General features: G+C 40.9%; 1 protein-coding gene across 9 annotated transcripts in view; it reads left to right on the top strand.

Moving 5' to 3' along the window:
- RARB (retinoic acid receptor beta) overlaps window positions 1-21,822 on the top strand; it is an 824,831-nt gene that overhangs the window by 723,715 nt on the left and 79,294 nt on the right. For all 9 annotated transcript variants that reach the window (XM_058553917.1, XM_058553915.1, XM_058553911.1 and 6 more), the window contains one exon: window positions 3,584-3,725. In XM_058553917.1, coding sequence (XP_058409900.1) covers window positions 3,584-3,725 — 142 coding nt within the window. The remainder of the gene's footprint in view (window positions 1-3,583; window positions 3,726-21,822) is intronic.

A 21,822-nucleotide genomic window follows, 5' to 3' on the forward strand; every position in this document is an offset into this window, starting at 1 on the left:
GGCTCTTTCCCTACTGCCTCCTACCTCCTCTCTCCTCTTGGGTTACTCCTCCACATGGGACTAAATCCTTCCTCTATATGCTCAGCTTTTCAGTCTTTTCTTTTCCAGTTAAGTCTCTATACATCTCCTGGCTTCAAGAACTGTTACACTTGAACTCAGTACTTCTAAAGCCCATTTTTGCATGTGACAAGTTTTGGGGTACAGTTTTGTTTCCCAAAGTGTGAGGCTCCCGAGTTTAAGTGGGACAGATTCATGGCTTTAAATTACATTGAATTACATAGTGAGAAACTTATTTATTTTCTCTGAATTCCTCAAAGAGAAAGTCTCAAATCAGTGCTGATCTGTCTCTAATACTTGCTTAGCTTGCTTTTTGGCAAGGAGTGAGGAGGCCTGGGGCTTCAAGCCTTTAGCAGATCCGGTATCCAGTGAGAGTGAAATAACATTTGATTATTGTTTTGTTTGACTCTCATTTTATTTATTTTATGAGAGCGTTCTAATATTGACAGTTGGTGCTAGTTTTCCAATTAAGCCAGAGATGAAAGGTTTCCATTTTAAATAATGTTAAAAATAAAAGGAAGAGTCAACCTAAATAAAAATATTAAGTAAATAAAATTTGGGTGGCATGGGGCTATGGTGCGAGAGACACACACACACACACATGCACACATGCATACACACACTAGGTCCTCAAAGCAGTGGTCTATGAGGAAGCAAGTTTTATGTATCAATTCACAGTATCTACTGGGGAGAAAGAGCATTTGTACAATGTAAACCTCTCTTTGGACTCAGAGGGCATTTCTGTTTACCCAGCCCATGTATAAAAATACCTCACAGCATATATTTTAGTCAGCAAGTATTCTACCATGGTGGAAAAGATTTACTGAAACCTAGACGTTCTCCTGAAATCAAGCCAAAAATCTGATTTGGAAAACCAAGAAGTCCTATTTAGTTTCTGCCGTCATTGTTACTGAACCACACTGACTGGATAATTAGTGACATATAAATTCTGGCTGCTTCTTTCATCTGAGCATCATGAGATTGTTTTTCTCTCCTCCACAGTCACTCAGTAAGAATTTGCTGATGTGAATGTTCAGTTTTTTTTTTTTTAAAGATTTTATTTATTTATTTTCCCCCCAAAGCCCCGGTAGATAGTTGTATGTCATAACTGCACATCCTTCTAGTTGCTGTATGTGGGATGCGGCCTCAGCATGGCTGGAGAAGCGGTGCGTCAGTGCGCACCCGGGATCCGAACCCGGGCCGCCAGCAGCGGAGCGCACGCACTTAACCGCTAAGCCACGGGGCCGGCCCTGAATGTTCAGTTTTTAATAAATCGAGGAAGTCACCTTTGTCCATACCTCATTTGCTTCACAGAAGCAGGAAAGACTGGCTCTTCCATTGTGTCAGTGTTTTTTGGCAAGAGAGCAATGAAGTTTCTGTAAATTGAGTTTGTACATCTGGCAGCCAGAAGTGTCCTGTAGGTATTTTTTGTAGGAAAAGATGTGTTTTGAGGTGACCACTCTGCACAAATTCTGTTAGCGTTTAAGAGTGTTTGTAACCTGTTATTTTAGATTCTGAGCATATTTGTAGCTCCAGAGGTATAAAAATAAACTGTGTTTTCTTGGAAAAAGTGTGTGTCTGGGATGTGACAGGAGGTGCAACCTTAAACAAGATTTCCAGGCGTTTACAGTTGAACCATGCCAGTAAAAATATGTTTATTTAGACATTAAAATCCTAGGGTGCCCACGTAAATATCCTAAACAATGTGTGTTACATGAGGTTTCTTTGCTAATGTGCTTTAGCTTTGAATGTTTTTAGTTCTGGCTCCTGGAGTGTTAATGTACTACGCAGAGAGTTGAACTCAGATGGCGAGTCTTATTTGCTGTTCAACACGTTTGGTGCTGTGATTATTACATTCAAGAGAATTGTTTCTAATGGAGGTAAAAGTCACATCTCAATTGATAATGTAAAACTCCTTGCTTTTGATATTCATAGCAACATAGAGATTTTTGTTGGGCAATAGAAGGGAGGAAAGACAGCATGTATAGCCTTCACTCCCTATTCATTCGCTGTGTATTTAACAAGTATCACTAGATTATCCATTGTCTGTAAAGCTGTGTGATAGAAATGGGGAGGACAAAGAGAAGGTCAGGATCCTGTGCTCGGGGAGCCTAAAGCCTGCTTTATTTTATCAGTGTTTCACAAAAATCAGGATAAATTGCCTCTTTTGTCAAAATATAATTTTCGAAGAGTTAAAAAACAATAACTCATTCAAATATTCAGTAAGCACATGTTGAAGACTTATTTAAGTCATTAATGACAGAACCAGTAGGGTGACAAAGCTGGTTCAGAGGAGGATATGAGAAAAATATGTGGGTAGGTATGTAGGATGGATAGATGGGTAGGTAAGTAAGTAGGTAGATAGGTAGCCAGATAGAGAGAGAGAGAGAGAGAGAGAGAAAGAGATAGATAGATAGATAGATAGATAGATAGATAGATAGATAGATAGATATAGTGAAAGGAAAAAAGAATGCTGGATAAGATTGCAAAGTTAGATACAAAACTGGTTAATGTCCTACAAGGCAATAAAACAATAATCTTTGGGGTTATATTTCAACCAGGCAGAAATCCTTTGCACATTTAGGGTAGACAGATATTATTTGTAATTTACCAGTCTTCTACAATCTTTACAGAGTCTGGGTCCAATCAATAGCAAATAGTAACTCAGACAAGGTAACATTTCCCAAGAGCATTAGATGACTCCTAGGTAAGCTTGTCAGTCAATGCTATAGTACAGTGCTGCACAGTAGAACTTTCTGCAATGATGAAAATACTCTGTATATGTGCTGTCCATTGTGGTAGCCACTGGCCACACACGGCATGAGCATTTGAAATGTGGCTAATGCAAATGAGGAATTGAATTTTTAATTTTCTTTAATTTTAATTAATTTTGCTTTAAATAGTCACATGTGATTAGTGGCTATCACATTGGACAGCACAGCTCTAATATGCCATTAAATGGGCAGTCATTTTTCTGCCTTGTTTTCTGGATAGGTTATTTTTTTTTCCTAAATATTTTGTAAATTAAATCATATTTTAAATATTGTAACAGGAGCTAAATATGTAAAAGAATTCAGGGAAGACTCCTTTGAAAAGACCTAATTCTTTCACGAATCAAGTAATTTCTTTTGCAAATGTGGTGCCTCTTATAATGGGTTTCTTGATAGTGAACTCACCTGAAATCATTCTGGCCAGGAAGGGAGCTACTTATGAAGCTAAGCCTATTTGGAGGGAACCCAAATCTGCGTTATGTTTTCCAAGTGAATCAGCTTGGGATTAATTTTCCGTTAGCAAGATAATAATGGCCATGTCTAGTTTTGATTAAAAGGAGCTTTCTGGTTTGCAACAAAGGGAGAGCTGACTATTAATATTTCACAGGGATTTTAAGGCTTCAATTAGTTACCTTTTCTGCTGCCGTCACTTCATTACTCAAAACGAGCAGTCAATGCTTTGATAAGGTTGGCTTTGATTTCTCGTGAAGCTCAGTAGTTTTACTTAGTTTTCTCCTCCTCTTGCTTGCTTGCAGGGGTTTTTCCGCAGAAGTATTCAGAAGAACATGATTTACACTTGTCACCGAGATAAAAACTGTGTTATTAATAAAGTCACCAGGAATCGATGCCAGTACTGTCGACTCCAGAAGTGCTTTGAAGTGGGAATGTCCAAAGAATGTAAGTGGAGTCTCAAAAAATGTTTTTCCTCTTTGCTTTATCTATAAATATGATTTGCTCAGCTTCCAAAATCAAGTCGTGGAGGACGTCAACATGTGGAATTCAGACGTGACACTAATGATATATTGCCAAGGGTAGGTGCAAACAGAGATGTCATGAAAATAGAATAACTGTGGGATTTTCAGATAAAACTTGAGTGGCAGTTGGTGAAAAGGCAAGAGTTGGTTGTCATGGATGTTGGATTTATATTCCAGAGCAGTTACTAACTCATTGTATTTCAGAGCCACTAGTAACCCAAGCATATCTCACAGTCACTTGGAGACTCCATTTCACCGTCTTGACGGTGGGAATAAAGAGTTTTGCTTGTATTGGTGGGAATAAAGAGTTTTGCTTGTATTGGTGAGAATAAAATGAGACCAGAGGCATGAATATTAACAGTAGTATTAATTTGTCCTTTTTTAGAGGAGAGGAAGCATAAAACTTTTGTTGTGGAAGAAACATTTAGAAATTTGGTACATTGGCATTTTTCCAAAGTTCATTTAGCTTCTTTCCTCCCAGCCACCCCCTCCTCCAAACAATTATATACTTTATGAATGCAAAAGATAACTTTTTTTGTGTGAGGAAGATCAACCCTGAACTAACATCCAATGCCAATCCTCCTCTTTTTTTTTGGTGAGGAAGATTGGCCCTGAGCTAACATCTATGCCCGTCTCTCTCTACTTTATATGGAACGCTGCCACAGCATGGCTTGACAAGCAGTGCTTTGGTGCACGCCCGGGATCTGAACCTGCAAACCCCGGGCCGCCACAGCAGAGCCCCCACACTTAACTGCTTGCGCCACTGGGTCAGCCCCAGAAGAGAACATTTTAATGAATTAAAAATTAGTGGTGCATAAACATCTGATAATGGGGATTCGAAATATACATGCTTTAATACATGTATTACAGGCAGAGTATATACACCACAAAAAATTTCATTCATAGGGGCTGGCCCAGTGGCGCAAGCGGTTGCTGCGGCGGCCCGGGGTTCGCTGGTTCGGATCCGGGCGCGCACCGACGCACTGCTTGGCAAGCCATGCTGTGGCGGCGTCCCATACAAAGTGGAGGAAGATGGGCACAGATGTTAGCCCAGGGCCGTCTTCCTCAGCAAAAAAAGAGGAGGATTGGTGGATGTCAGCACAGGGCTGATCTCCTCCCCAAAAAAAAAAAAAAAATTTCATTCATATATTCTCTTTTCGGGGCTTTCAAATGTAGGGAATAAGAAAGTGACAGGCAAATGACTTGGCTCAGACAGGTCTAAGGAAGATGTAGGGAAGTGTGCCAGGTGAAGCACTTAATGGGATTGCTGTTGCTTCATTCATCCCATTCCTTGGGGATCTAGTGAAGTCAAACTGTGAGTGGGGCACTGGGCCAGGTGCTGTGAGGGGACTCTAGAGATGCCTGAGACATGGCCACTGCCCTCTGAGAATGTGGGACAAAAAGCCAGGCACCTCAGCCACGAGCCTACAGTGGGGTTTAAGGACTTATGTTACAGGTCCAGGGCTCTTGGATTTTGGAACTGGGAAATGTGGCCATGTGGGGAAGACTGACTGAGGAGGGAAAGCCCTACAGCCAAGCAGCATTATTCTGAGGGTGCTCAGCTGGCAGACTGGCTCTCTGCTGGGAGCTACAACTTGGGGATGTTTCTTGGTGGCCTGCTCAACATCCATCCCATTCCTTCACCTTTCTTAACTGTGCCCAAAATTTAATTCGCTTTTCCAACTCTTAGATTTCTACACTTCATGGTTGGGATCAACTCAGTTGACTCAAGCCAATCAGCATATTCTATGTCTCAGCCGTAGTCACTGGTTTGTAGTGTGAACATGTAACCTAGGCCAGTCCAGTGAGAATGAATTCAAAACTCATCCTTATGAACCATAAAAGAAAAATGTGATAAATTAGACTTAATTAAAATTAAAAATGTCTGCTCTTCAAAAGACACTGAAATTAATGAAAAGACAAGCCATAGACTAGGAGAAAATATTTACAAATCACATAGCTTGTAAGGGACTTGTATCTGGACTGTATAAAACCTCTGAAAACTCAATAATAAAAAACCAAATAACCCAATTAAAAAAAAAACAAAATTAGCTGGTCCCCTTCAAAACTGCCAAGATGATGAAAGACAAAGGTAGACTGAGGAACTGTTCCAGATTAAAAGAAGTGTGACAACTAAATCTAGTACATAATCCTGATTGGATCCTGGATCAGAGGGAAAATAGCTATAATAGGACATTATTGGGATAATTAGTGAAATTTGACTATGGACTGTAGCTTAGAATATAGCACTGTATCAACTTCAACTTTCCTGACTTTGATCATTGTGCTACTGTTATAAGTGAATGTTCTTGTTCTTGATGTCTGCAACTAATTCTCCATGGTTCAAAGGATGTGTGTGTGTGGAATGAGAGAAAGAAAATGTGGCAAAAATTAAGAATTGTGAATCTGGATGAAGGGTATACAGGAATTCTTTGTACTATTCTTGCAACTTTTCAGCAAATTTGAAATTTTATCAAAATAAAATTACCAAAACAAAAGAGTCATGCTTACACTATTGAGACAGAAGTCCCCTCCCTTCCAATGCACATGAGTAAGGAAGCAAGTAGTTGCAAGTCCCCCTGGTAGTTATCCTCCAACCTCAAAGGGAGTCAGCTATAGGACAAAGCAGGCACTGAGGATGGACGAGTGGAAAGGACAGAAATGGGGCCCTGAATGGCATCATTGAATTGCTAAACCAACTGACACTAAACCTCTGCCTCTGGATCATTTTGTTACATTTGCCAAGAAGTACTCATGAAGGCAGTTGGGTTGTGGTCTGGTTCATATCTAGGGTCCTGATGAACAAGAATGGACTGGGTCATCAGACAGGGAAGCATCCTGTATGTACCATCCCTTCTGGGAGGGTCTTTTTCCTCTGGATGTTCTTTCTGCAGAGGATGGGTCAATTGACCACCTTTCAGACAGTTTCCTTTGAAATCCTTCCAAACTTGAGAGCTATTGAATTACTTAAAATCAATGAATGTGAAGATATGAAGCTAATTTTCACTTAGCTCAGGCCCCAGATCCTACCACTGGAGAAGAAAGCATGATGTTGACCTGAAACAGCCAGATGATTTAGATGTGTAGGTGAGACTGACAGAGTAATCACCTAACGCTCCATTTTTGGTCTGACATTCTGTGGACATGGATGTCACACTGTAGTTCTGTGGGAGAGTTTCAGTTCAGGCTGGAATTATAAATGAGTAAGCCAGATGTGGACTCAGGGAAAATCAGTACTTTTGCATTTATTTTGTGTGGGCTGGAGACCCATTTCCTGCTTACAGTACTTAAAACCCATATCCTGCTGCTCTGTAAAAACTGGCAGCTTGGTCGGCAATTAAAAAAAATAATGTTTACACCCACAGGAAAACTCGAGTTTCAACCCTCAAGGAACTTATCACCTTAATTAGATTTAAAAATATAGAAATGGGAAGAAAATGGGATCATTATGCTCGAGTATACAAAAATAAATATATTTTCTTTAGAAGGAAATTGAAGAGGAGGAAATAAACACTTGGAGTCTAATAGAATATTTTTAAAGTTGAAACAGAAGGAAGCAGGAAAATAGGAGAATCAGTAACCGATTATACCCCAGTATACGCAACTGAAACGAACCCAAGAATCACAGAGGCTCATAGAATGTTAGGACTGAAAAGAGATCTCAGAGATTAATTTTCACTCAGCTCTCTCCTTTGACACACAAGTACACCAGGACCCAGAAAGATGAAACGGTTTTCCCAGCAATCCCCAACTGGCTAAAGACCAAAGTTACAGTTCAAGTGCCACCCCTCCTTGCCATACTTTTCTCTGTGATACCAAGATTAGCAAGATTTGCATTCCATTGTAGCCATAGGCCATGTCAATTCATTAGTATGTGTCAGAACCTTCTGGATGCAAGTGACAGAAAGCTGGCTCAAACTGGCGTACACTAAAAGATCGGCACATGTAACTGAACAGTCCAGAGGAGCACAGCTGGATCCAAGGGCTCACATTTGTTTTCAGCACATTCTTCCTCTTTGTCTCTCACAGTTGTTTTTTTGCTGTGTTGGTTTCCTGGAAGATTTTCCCCATGGCTAATAAAGATGTCTACCAACAGCTCCAGGCCATTAGTCTACCCAGGAAAAAGAGAGCGACTCAGATCCCGGGCATTCCATCAGTGCCTAGGGACTGATTCTCATTGGCCTGACTTGGGTCATGTCCCCTCTATGAACGCATTACTTTTGGAGGGGAGGTAGCACACTGTGATTGGCTAGGTCTGGAACATGTGACAGGATTGAGGTTGACCCCACCCAAATCACATGGGCCAAGTGTGTGGGAGGAAGTGTTCCTCAGTGGGGAATCAGAAAGACAGGAGGCAAAAACTACCTGTGTCTGCCATGATAGGTCAAGTCCCACAGTGCTGTTCTCAGTACATTCTCATTTTTCATACTGGAGGGAAAAGAAAGAAACCTAAGAATCATGTTAGCTATCATAGACAAGGTGTTTTCTACATACCAGGCACTGTGTTAACCACTTTTAATACTTTATCCTATTTGATCGTCACAACAGCCCTATGAGATAGGTTAGTTATAATCCCTCTCTCCTAATTTTTTTGGGCAGATGTGGAAGCTGAGGCACAGAGAGGTTAATTAACTTACTCAAGGTAACACAGTAAGGGGCACTGCTGGGATTTGGACCCATGTAGTCAGTAATATATACTGCATGCCGTAAAAAGCAGCTTTAAAACTCTGAGTTCCCTTTCAACTCTGCTTTATTGCAAGTGGTTAATAAAACAATAATCACACTCCTTGCTCTATATTAGAGATATACCCCCTAGAAAATCATGTGCAAACTTAATTTTTATAGATGAAATTTGGTTTTAAATATATAAGGGGATTTCCTAGTAAAAGAAATCCTTTAGTGTGGCCCATCAGAAAAGCATGATTATTTCTCCATTTTTCTTTTCTGTAAATGCTGGTGGGTATACCTTATATTTTCCAGGGGCTTTGTACAGCTAGGGGAACCTTTTTGCAGAGGAATAGCCATTTGTCAGAACATGGAATTTGAAAGTGGTAACAGCAAGTGAAAAAAATCGATTTTCAGCAGCATTCTAAAAGTGGTACGAAAATTTATGAATAACTTGGGAAGGAAGCAAAGGAAGCAAAATGACTCGATTGAGTGATGAGCTTCTGCTGGTGGGGTGGGAGGCTTGTAGCGATGTCAGCAAAGGAAAGTATGCAGCAAAGCCCTGAAATAAAAACAAGAAATAAAAAAGAGAAACAGTAAATGAAGACATAAAATTTGGGATTGGGAAAGAGATGTCTGGACAAGCTTATGATGCAGATAAACAGCTAATTGTCCATGATGGGGAAGGAGAAGATTTAAGACAATGCTGCTGAGAGTCTGTAAGAGTATAGAAAGCCTGACCATATGCCTTTGAGTCAGTTACAGAAATTCAAATGAATAGTTCAAATCTTTAAGCCAGGGATCAGCAAACTTTTTCAAAAGGGCCAAATAGAGAATATTTTTGGCTTTATGGGCCGTATGGTCTCTTTCTCAATCACTCGACTCTGCCACATAGCACAAAAGCAACCTTAGGAAATATATAAACAAATAGGTGTGGATGTGTTCCAATAAAACTTTATTTGCAAAAACAGGTGAAGGGCTGAGTTTAGCCCAAAGGACACAGTTTACTTCTGCTTTCAGTGGCTCACCCAATGGCCAAGTATGCCACTTATGGCTGCTCTGCAATCTCATCTCCCGTTCCCACTCTCGTCTCCCGCCAGTAGACACGGCAGCTTCCAGCCACACTGTGCCATGCTGACCCACGAGCCTCATACCTCCATATTTCTGCAGAGGCTATTCCCTGGAACTGGGCTTCTACCTCCTTCTCCTTCAGTTAATTCTGCTGAAATGTCACTTCCTCTTTGAAGCCTCCCTTGAGCCCCACGCCACACTCGAGGCAGTTACTCATTCTTCCCCCTGTGTTCCTGTAGTGCTTTGAACGTACCTCCATCAACTGCAAACTTTGCTGTAATGTGATTCGTGACACGCCAGTGAGGCTCCCCAGCTTGATTATAAACTCCTAAAAGGCAAGCATCTTGTCTTCCTTACCTTGTCGCCCCAGAAGTTAGCATGATGCTTTGCTCAGTGAGGTTAGATTGGTCAGGTGGTTGAAGGTGGCTGTCTTAGAAGACAACCAGGTCCAGCACCTCCCTAGCTTTACTTTCTAAGCAGTTGTCAGACACAAAACAATGCCGGGTACACATCTATCCAACTCTCGGTCCTTTGCTTATCTGCTGCGGACCGAGAACCAGTTGTTCAACTTCTTTGGGGTTGTGTTTTCTACCTGGGTAAGAGGAACATTAGTATTGACTAACAGCCCGGGCATGACGTGAGAGCTGACGCTTTTAATCCTGTTTAGACAGCAGTGTTTCTACAATCTGCTTCCTCTTGCCAGTCCCCTCCCCTAGAAGACATTAGATCTTGTAGTGTGTTTGCTACTGAAAATGGTTGAGCTGAGCAGGCCTCTTGTGTAGCTGTGCATGGCAAAAGCCCAGATAAGGGGGAGAGGCTAAAATGGACAACTGGGGGAGTTTGTGGCCCCTTTTGCCAAACCTTGGCTACCAAGTTACTCACTGACAAAGGGAGGGGATCCAGGGATAGGCTAGACATTGGGGTCAGGAGGCCAAAAGGAAAATGGAAGATAAGAATAAGGCCAGAATGGAGACGCGTGTGCTGTGATGAAGAGAAAGTAGTAGACCCTGGATGCTTCTGACATTTGACCAGGTTCCCATGGGCCTCTGGCCTTCAAGATGGGGGCCCGCCCCCTCGTGTCTGTAACAAACATGCTTGGGAAGGTTCTGTGGCTGCCACCCCTGTGCTATTTCTTTTCTTTCTGAAAACCACTGGCCATTGATTCACAAAGGAACCTCTTCATATTGTTCTTCGAGCTTGTGTGTATGTGGCCCATGCTTTTGAGTGGTGAGCCAAACATGTCTTTGATTTTGTTTGAGAATGCTGTTTAGCGTTTATTTCACAGCATTTTTTTCCATGACAGTTTCATAAGTGTATTTGTAGACTAGAGCAATTGAGTAATCTCTGAATTTAAGAGTCCCTAAGCACTCATTGACACCTTCTCATTTGGGGCATGTTGAGCTTAAAAACAGCTTTTTATAAAGTCTCTAAATTCCGGTTTATCCTTTAGACGTGAACGTCCCCATGGGTCGATTGGATGCAATGAATGTGCTTTGTATGGACACTTAGATACTTCTACAAGAGGTGTTTGTTGTTCTGTGTTTCTTTCATTTCTCCCTTAGTGTTAAACTTACATTAAAACAAACCTTCTGGATAAAGGCACTTAACCCCAGTTAAAATCACTTTTCTTGCTGCACAAATTATATTGATGTGCTCATTGGTTCTACGGCTAGATTTTACTGGCTTAATATAACGAGGAAATTCATATTGTAGGTTGCCCTGTGTACTTGGAAAATTACATAAAAATCATCGTCAGGGCACTTAATGTCTTTCTAATTTTAGTTTATTTCTCCATTTGTTCCCATGTTACATCCTCGCCTGTTAGTACATTTCCAGGGTTTGCTGTGATCATTTTGTTCTGCTCCACAGAAATACAGCATGAACCCCCCCACCTTCTCCTTTCGCCCCACTGCACCCAGATCCCCAAAGAGCCCCCCAGAAGTAAAGGAAAGGCTGGGAACTTCATATTTTTATATCTAAAAATGTCATAGGAGCTGGAAAATAAAAATCTGCTGCCCCTTTCCACTTGCCAAATGTTAATGTTTTCCTGCATCTGTCCAGGAGATAAAAAAACAAATTCCGTTTGGGTACCGGCAGCCCAGTGATGTCAGTGCCACTGTGGGACTTGAAGCCCATTAACACTCAGACTGCAAAGGAAGTATTAAAATTCCTTCAGCTTTGCTTAACACATTTCTCCCGCAGCCTGTCTCCTGGAGCACGTTCTCACCTCAGAGAAAGGAGAAATTTCCCTTCTAAACAGGACCAGGCAGTGGAAGGAACAGGGGGCTTTGAAATTAGCCTGGCCTGGGTTCAGATCCGGCCCTCCCCTCGAGCTGTCTCATCTTGAGCAAGATGTGTGGTTGCGCTTTAGGTGGAACCAGCTAACCTACAACATGGGGATTATCATGGCAACCTTGCTGGATTGTTTTGTGCATTGAATCTCATGAGGATAATGCGTTTGGCGCTGTGCTTGGCACACAGTAGGTGCTAAATAAGTGCTAGCTGTTCTCTCAGGTTCTTCCTCCGGTAGTGACACAGGCTCTGTTCTGTGCTGCTGTTGCTGCTGCCACAGCTGCTTTCATTTTAATAACATCAGCCTTAGTCCTTCTTCAGGAGAAAAGTGAAAGGCAGAGGCGTAGATGTACAGCCCCAAATCTTATGTCACAGCATTAAAAATAAAGCTTGCAGGCATAGTTTCCAAAATAAATATCTTCCTTTCTCGGCTACTGTAAACCAGGAGGGAGATGACTCATTTGCCTGGAGATGCTGAACATGTGTAATCAGAGAATGGGGCAGGATCGTGGTATCGTGGAACCCAACTCCATGGGGAAAACCGAACTGGGGTGTTGGAAAGGACGCTTGGCCCCCTTCCTGAGTCACTCAGCTCAAGGTGAGGCCATTGGGGTCTGCCGGCAGTGCCCAACCCATGCCGATTCGCCAAGGAGGCAAAGTCTCCCTCCCTCCCAGCATCCTCCTTTCGTTGCCCTTTCATCTTCCATCTCTCCTCATCCTTTATTTGGAACTCTGTGGCCGGCCTTTCCCTTGGATCCATCATCGCCTCCCTTCTCCCAACCAAATCTTATCACCCTTTGGCCTTTTCACCAGCACTGCTTTTGTGGTCAGCCGTATGGGACGAAGGCTGGGAGGACATTGATGATAATATGAGAGTTGATGGTCACCAAGTGCTTTACCAACAGCAGAGCCTCCCTAGACTTCAGGTCATCCCATGCGGCAGGCAGGACAGGAATAGTGTTCTGATCCTCAGTGTCCTGAGATTCAGAGAGGTTAGGAGACCCACCTAAAGTCACACTGCTGACTTAAACCTGTGTGTCCTAATTCCAATTCCCGGTATACATACAGTAGAGTTCTGTGTGCATTTAATGCTACAAAGTTTTCTGTATCTTCACCCATCTTTGCTCCCAAATCACATATTCTGTCATTTACATATATGATTTGATTTGATATATGTCCTAGTTTAATACAGTATTTCCCCAGGCATAAACTCTGCACAAAGTGATGTGAAACATAATTTGAGGGAGTATTGAATTTAGCATTTAATAATATCAAATCATATGGTGATAAAGTTATTCCCTTTTCAGTATTTATTCGGTCTTTTTATTACCAATGAGGAAATCGCAGTTTGATGCCAGAACAACCTTAATTAATACCTCTTGAATCTTTGCTAATCCTTTTTTTTAACAGAGAGAGGACAGGCATCTATACCTAGTTAAGACTAAATTGTATTTATTTCAGAGGTGTGCAAGCTGAGTGCAAGCCATTTGGTGTTTGTTACAACTACTTGACTCTACCATTGCAGCAGGCAAGCTTCACAAACAAGCATGGCTTTGTTCCAATAAAACTTTATTTACAAAAGCAGGCATCAACAAATGTTCATTTTTCACCCTTACTTCCTACTTATGAAAATAATACTACTTTTCCTTTTATTGTAGTAAAATTCTCTAAATTTTATTTGAGAAAAGAAATCAATTTAGACACAAATTGTAAGAGTATAGTGGCCTATGAGTATGTGAAAAATTGTGAAGATAGTACTGGAGGGACTGGAGTTTGAGAAACCGTGGTTTTATGTGTTACCTGGTCAAGTGTTCTTGTATCTTAACAGGAATAGAACAGAGTCTAGGGGAGCCTCGGCCCCCTCCCGAGCCCCCTGTAGTCCTCAGTTGTGGTGAGTACCCCACTGACCTGCCTCTGTCTTGTGCAGGCCCCCACGGCCCTTCTCCCGCCCTGAGGATAGACAGCCGAGTCTTGCTTTTCTGGGGCCCTTGGGTTTAGTCCTGTCCTGGTCCAACGAAGGGCTGATGAATGAGTGGACCTGTCGTGGTGGGATTTCAAGCACCCAGGTGAACCGGTGGAGGGATAGGAGGAACCAGGGGGACCTCAAGTGGCATTGCTCACTCCTCTTTCTGAAGAGCGGCCAAGTAGTATTGTGGCTTCATGCACAGACTTGAGGGGCAACCCGGATTCAAATCCCAGCCCACCACTTACTTAGCTCTGTGTGATCTTGGGCAGGTTGTTCAATATCTCTGTGCCTCTAGTTCCTTGTCTGTAACACGGAGATATAATGGTATCTACCTCATATGACTATTGTGCAGAAGAAGTGAATTATTTACGGTAGGAACTAGAGAAATGTTAGCTCTTGTTACTCTGCCTCCCGCTATGATAATGACCCATTCTGGCCTCCAAAGAATGGTCTCCTTGGTCATCAGTATAGTCCCTAGTGACTATACAGAACAGCTAATGCTTCTTCTGGCCTAGTGGTCCATTTACTCAAACAAGAAGTACTCTGAAATTTGACATTGGTCCTTAGGGGCTCTGACCAAACACCCACAGCGTGTCAGCTCTGAGACAGATGAGCCTGTGCTGGGATTCATGGCCCTTCATTGCTTACAGAATCAGCTCCAAGTGTATCAGCGTGGGCAGAGTCCTGCACAGCTGGCCCAGCCTGCCCCAGCCTGCCCAGGACACTGACCTCCTGTCACGCTTCCCAAAATGGCCCACGCACTAGCTGCCATTAACCACTCAGCATGCCCATCGGGTGATGCAGCCTCAGGGTGTGCATACTGTTCTATCTGCCTGCGATGCCCATCCCATCCTCTCCCTCCCTGCTCATCCTTCAAGCCACCTCCCCGGTAAACACACCCACTTCTCTAATGGAACGGAGCATGTATGGGTCACTCTCACCTCCCTACAGTGTGACATGTTAGTGGCACCTCTATTGGGTGACTTTGAAAGTCAAACTTATTTTTTAGTCCAGGAGGTAGGGGGTGTGTGTGTGTGTGTGTGTGTGAGTGTGACAGAGAGAGAGAGAGAGAGAACACACACAGGTGTTCTCTTCCTTGGCTGTGATCATCTTGAGGGCAGGTACACAGTCTCATTCTTAATTGGGTCCTCAACGCAATAAGCCCAGTGCCTTCTACTTAATAGATATTTCTGGATTGGATTGGAGGCAGAGAATACTAGAGGAGTAGAGATTCTGAATCAGGAGCTTTCACCTGACCTTTCCGTGAGTTAGAGATTTGAATTAATGTATTGATATAATGAGCCTGTTTTTACCTTTGCCATTTTGCCTCCTTCCCTAATTTGCACCATATGAACATGCACCGTTTCATGACATGAAGTCTCAACATTGTTTGTTCCATGGTGAACGTAACCAGATGGAGCTTGTAAATAGGTCCTAACAGAGGAGATTTGCTTTCTCTCAAAACTGTACACACATACACACCATATTTCATCAACTCTATAATTTGTTAAGGCGCACTACTATTTTATGCACCACTAAAAAGAAAACAGCAGCAATTAAACTAAGACACACTGAAGATTGTAAGACAGGTGGCAATTTCAGAGAGGGAGAAACCAGATATCAGCCCTGTAAGAAAAGGAAGCATCTCACATTCTAGGCTGGAAATATACTATGTTTTCATCTTGAGCTATTTTTCATTCTGCTTTAAATAGACATTGATAAAACCTCAGTGCCCAAAGACAATCCCCAACACAGAGTTGGCTGAATAAATATGCAAGCACTTCTAAAATAGCTGGCAGAGGGCCGTTTGTTTGGAAACAAATGTCTCCGTGAAAATAGCAACCCGAAATTCTCCTGCAGTCCCTGTGTTCCGGGGCGATGATCATGGCCCTTTAAGTACCTTCTCCCAGTGACAGCAATTCTCTGGAGGGTGGCTACCTAAATTGCTCAATAAATCCATGCATAGAGTATGGTCTGGAATTTGCTCTTCCTGGAGTGGCGTTGAGCACTTAAACCTGTCTCTTCTCCCTCTGCCATTGCAAAATATTAACTATCACAGTTAGTTTATTTCTTTCATCCTTCTCCCTTTAAAGCTGAACAACAGAGTTGAGCAATTATCCGATGAACTAGATTAATGGAGACAGGCATCTTTTTAGTCCTGGGACCAAGGAGAGCAAACACCCTATTTCCTCAAGAGAAGGAATGTTTTTGTCCCAAATACGCACTTGATTGTTCCAACACTTCATTTCACCAACATAAAAAACCTCCATGATTTTAAAAATTTTCTGATTTATTTTCAGAATGATTTTAGGGCAGAAATGTTCTGTTTTGATGTTGGAGAATACAAACCCTCCATTTTTCTTTGCTTGTTTTTTTTGGGGGGAGGGTGCGTTTTACAACATCACTTGGTCAGACTTATAAACATTATTTTGATTCAGCAACATTGTTTAAATCTTAAAATAGAACTAAGGAATTTCACTGGCCTTTCAAAATGGACCCGCTTATGGAGCCAGTCATGATATGGGTCTTCCCAAGGGAAAGATAAAAGTTGCTTCTAGTAAACTCTGTTGACTCAGGGGATTTAAGGAGGACAGGAAGAGAATCAAGTGTAAAATGTAATGAGTGAAGGAGTCCCGCTTTGTGTTCGGGAAGTGTCAGGACAAAGCGCTTGAGCAATTTTAAACTGAATGGAAACTTGGCTGTGGAGTCCGTGGACTTTGAGCTCTCAGAAATGTGAAAATATGCAGACTGAGAATGTACTTCGGCCCCCTACCAATGGGTGCAGCCCGGTGAGTTATTTCAGGAAGAGAGACATCAGGACTTCCTCCTCCCTCCTGGGGCTGAGCAAGCACTTGGAGATGGTTTTCCCCACATTCCCCGGGATGATGGGATCCAGGTCTACAGAATGCAAAGCCCCATTTTATTTTTACAAATAGTGCCCTTTGTATGGCTTTACGTTCCTGAATAATAGAATTATGTCCATCAAATTGAAATGTGGTGCTTTACTTGACCAGAAAGGCTGACATTAGAAGGACTGACATTAAAAAGACTGACAATACCAAGTGTTGGCGAGATGTAAAGCAACTGGAACTCTAATTCACGTCTGGTGGAAATATAAATCAAGCCAAAGTTTAGAAAATGGTTTGACAATGTCTCCTAAAGCTCAACATACCAGCGTGTCCCAGTAATGCTCCTGGGAACATCCTGTAGAGAAACGAGTGCATAGGCCCACCAAAAGATATCTACAAGAATGTTTACAGCAGCTTTGTCATAATAGCCAAAAGCTGGAAACAACCCATATGTCCATCAGCAATAGAATGTGTACATAAATTGTGACATATTCAAATACCAGAATATGCATAGCAATAAAAAAGGAATTACCTACTGGTGAACGCTACAGCATGGATGAATCTCATAGACGTAATGTTGAATTGAAGAACTCAGAATAAAAGAGAATGTTCTATATAATTTCATTTGTATAAAGATTGAAAATGAGCAATACTAATCTATATGATAGAGGTGAGTGTGGTGGTTACCCCCCGGCTCAAAAGGTGCCCATGGGAGCCTTGAGTGCTGGATGTTGTAAACGTTAGTTGGGTATATATGTACCTATGTATGTGTGTTTTACCTCAATCAAAAAGAAAAAGAGATTGATGGGGCCGGCCCAGTGGCATAGTGGTTAAGTTCGTGTGCTCTGCTTTGGCAGCCCAGGGTTCGCAGGTTCGGATCCCGGGCAGGGACCTATGCATTGCTTATCAAGCCATGCTGTGGCAGGCGTCCCACATATAAAGTAGAGGAAGATGGGCACAGATGTAAGTCCAGGGCCAATCTTCCTCAGCAAAAAAAAAAAAAAAAAGAGGATTGGCAACAGACGTTAGCTCAGGGCTAATCTTCCTCACCAAAAAAAAAAAGAAAAAGAAATTGAAATGTGGAAGTAGTGTCGGAGAGGGCCATGGACAGCCATTCCTTCCTGTGTGTAGAGAAATTGTGTTATCACAGATGAGAAGTGTAATATCCTCTCATTGGAAGCATCCTCCTCCCTTTTAACACCCTAAAATTTCTTCTAAGGAGATGTGTTGACCTCTCTGCCTTTTGCCTTTTCCTCTGATTTGGGCCTTTTTCACTTGCAGCTTTGAATGCTTAAGGAGCACCAGAGATGGGATGTTATCCTGATTTACTCTGAGTTCTCTGAGGATGGTTATGTAATACGTGTAATTGCAGCAACCCACCTAACGAGCTTTTCCCTTTGGTGCCCTGCTCTGCAAATTAATAGCCCATGGATCCATTTACAGCTTGTTGTGTTTTGGAAAACTATTTCAGCCCTCAAATAATAAACAGCTTACAAAAAGATAATAATAGAATTGTTATTTTTAAATGTTAAATTACCAGTAGTGTCGGTAAATTCCTCTCAGTTGTGTGATGTAATCACAACATGATTTAGGAACCTCTGTAGATTCTAGTGTAACAATCAGTTGACTATCCCTTTTTTCCACGATTAAAAAAAATCAAAACAAGATGTTTTTTCATTTTGATTCATTCATTAAAGGCAAATGGGACTTTAAATTAGTAAGTCATCAAATTGAGACTGGTTTAGAGAAGTTAACAAGAAAGTTTGGCTGGTAGAATAGACAACCTACGTTTTTTTACAGCCGTCAGATTAATTTCTCTGTGACACTATTCACATTTAAAGAAAAAGATCTGGATTTACAGAAAGCTCATCTTAATTTGCTTGTCCTTTTTATTACTTTTTAAAAGTGCTTAATATATATTAATGGCAAAAGAGAAAGCAGAAAAATGGCAAATCCTTTCCTAATAGCAGCTAGCAAATATGAACATTTTATTCAGTGTCTGAAGTTTAGACATGAAGACATAGAACTTGTAGTTTGGTGGGATGGTATATTAAAAAGTTGATATAGGGTATGGAATATCATTTCAAACAAATCAAAACTAGTGGAAATTTTATTTCTGCAAAAAGGTAAATATAGGGCCGGCCCCGTGGCCTAGCAGTTAAGTGCGTGTGCTCCGATGCTGGCGGCCCGGGTTCGGATCCCGGGCGTGCATCCACGGGCCGCTTCTCTAGCCATGCTGAGGCCGCATCCCACATACAGCAACTAGAAGGACATGCAGCTATGACATACAACTATCTACTGGGGCTTTGGGGGGAAAATAAATAAATAAATAAAATTATTAAAAAAAAAGGTAAATATAAACAAACTCCAACCCTTTTTATGTAGATATATTTATCTCTCAATGCCACCTTCAAAGAATGCAAGGGAGCTTACAAAAGTATTGTTAAAAAAACCAAAAAGATTACAACTCAACGATAAAAAGACAACCCAGTTAAAAAATAGGCAATGTATTTGAATATACATTTCACCAGAGAAGATATATCAATGACCAATAAACACAAGAAATGATACTCAACATCTTTAGTCATCAAGGAAATGCAAATCAAAACCACAGTGAGATACCACTGCACGCCCACATCAAAAAGATAGACAATAACAAATGTTGGCAAAGATATGCAGAAATTTGAACCTTCACACACTGCTGGTGGGAATGTAAAATGCAAGAACCACTTTGGAAAGTAGGTTGGCAATTCCTCAAAAAGTTAAATATAGAGTTTAACTATATAACTCATTTATTCTACTCCTGGGTGTGTACCCAGGAGAAATGAGAACGTGTCCACACAAAATCTTGATGGGACTGTTCGTACCAGCATTATTAATAATAGCCATAAAGTGTAAACAACCCAAATGTCCATTAATTAATGAAGAGACAAATAAAATATGGTATATCTATAAAATGGAATATTATTCAGCCATAAAAAGGAATGAAATACTGATATATGGTACAACATGGATGACCCTTGAAAATATTATGCTAAGTGAAAGAAGCCAGACAGAAAAGGCTACATACTGTGTGAATTCACCTATATAAAATGTCCAGAATAGGCAAATCCGTACAGACAGAAAGTATATTAGTACGTGCCAGAGGCTGGAGTGATTGGGGAATGGGGAGTGACTGCTAATAGGTTTCTTCTTGGAGTAGCAGTATTATGACTTTGTGAATATACTAAAAACCACCAAATTACACACTTTCAAAGGGTGAATTTTATAGTATGTGAATTGTATCTCAATTTAAAAAAAAAACTAGAGGATTAAAAAAAATGTTGAGCTAATTGACTTAGGGGAAAATAGGAAAATAAACCTTGGAGTGAGATTAGTGCACTGAGGTATATACATACTAATACTAGATGAGGGCTTCCATTTGGTTCTGGTGTTTCTGGTGGAGCAAAAAAGGGACGAAGTCAGTGGCAGGATTCACGGTGTCCACAAGATGAAAACAGCCTCATTGTTCAGAAGAATCACAGATTTTCCGGATACTGACGTTGGAGATGAATGTCTCCCCTGAGTCCTTATAAAGAGAGTACTGGGAGATATCATTTAGAATGTCCTTGACATTTTTCATTGCTCTTCCTTAGGACATCCCTCCATGTAGTTAAATCTCATCTGTTTTCTAAATTGGAATAAAAAGAGCATAGAAAAGCAGGACAATCTTTATGACCCTAGACCCCCAAAGAAATAACTACGGTCATGACATTGAAGATGGCACAATCAAGTTGTCACCTCAAAACAAGTGTTGCCTTTCCTCCTCGTTCCATTTCAAATTTTGTAATTTAAAAGCTTTCTCCTTCAAATACTGCCTTTCTGGATATCTTCTCAGTTTCTATTTGATTTTCCCTTTTAAGGCAAAAATCAACTATATTTTAGAACCCATTTTTCTCATTATTAAGGTGTAATTTATGTATCTTAATGGTACAGACCTTAAGTGTACTGTTTAATAAGTTTTGATAAACGTATACATCCTAAACCACCTTCCCAGTCAAGATATTAGAAAGAGACTATGGCAACCCTCTGGGGTTGGAAGATTCCATATCTTGATTTGGGTGGTGGTTACACTTAAGGTAAACTCTTCTGATGTCTATCACCAGAGGTTAGTTATGCCTGTTGAACATCATGTGCATGGAATCACGCAGTTTGTACTCTTTTGTGTCTGCTGCCTTTCATTCATCATTATGTTTGTAGAATTTTCCTATATTGCTGCATGTGTCAGTTGTTTGCTCCTTATTTTGCTGAATAGTATTCTGTTTTATAGATATGCAATTCTCACCTTAATGGATGTCTGGGTTGTTTCCGTTTGGGGGCTATTATGAATAAAACTGCCACGAACATCCTTATACATGCTTTGTGGGGGACGTAGACACTTCTCTCGGATCTGTACTCAAGATTAGAATTACTGGGTCATAAGGACATGTGTGTTTAATTTTATTAAAAATGGCCAGTTTTCCAAAGTGGTTTTACCTACCATTTCACACTCTGTCAGCAGTGTATGAGAATTCCAGTTTCTCCATATCCTTGCCAAACCTTGATGTTTCAGTCTTTTTAATTTTAGACATCCTACTGGGTATGAAGTGATATCTCATTGTGGCTTTACTTTGCATTTTCCTGACAACTAATGATATTGAATTTCTCTTTAACAAAAACTGCATCTATTGTTAAATTAGAAAATATAAAACAAAACTATGCACAGTTTGATCTCATATTTATAAAAACACGTTGTTTGGAAGATACAGCTTAAAGTGTTCAAAGCTATTATTATATCCTTTTTTTAGCTTATCTATATTTTTATTTTATTATTTAACCTCAATGTACATTTTCTAGTTGTGTGATAAAGAAAAGAAGAAAGACTATTTTTAAACAAGAGGTTATCTCTTAGATTGATTGAGGTAGAACTTCTGTTTGCCTAATTGTCTAACACTTTAGGTTAAGTAACATTGGATGTTGACAATGCTTTAGATAGAAATGGTTGAGAAAATAGATTCCAGTACTCTTTTGCATTTGTCTGTTGGTTTCCCCAGGGAGGAATAAATCTGTTTCTATACATTTAGACATCTTGATATCTGAAGATAACATCCATATTTAATTTAATAGACCATAAACCAGGGGTCAGCAAACTTAAGCCG

Source organism: Diceros bicornis, chromosome 2 (genome assembly GCF_020826845.1).
Source record: "Diceros bicornis minor isolate mBicDic1 chromosome 2, mDicBic1.mat.cur, whole genome shotgun sequence".
In the NCBI taxonomy this organism is placed as follows: domain Eukaryota; kingdom Metazoa; phylum Chordata; class Mammalia; order Perissodactyla; family Rhinocerotidae; genus Diceros; species Diceros bicornis.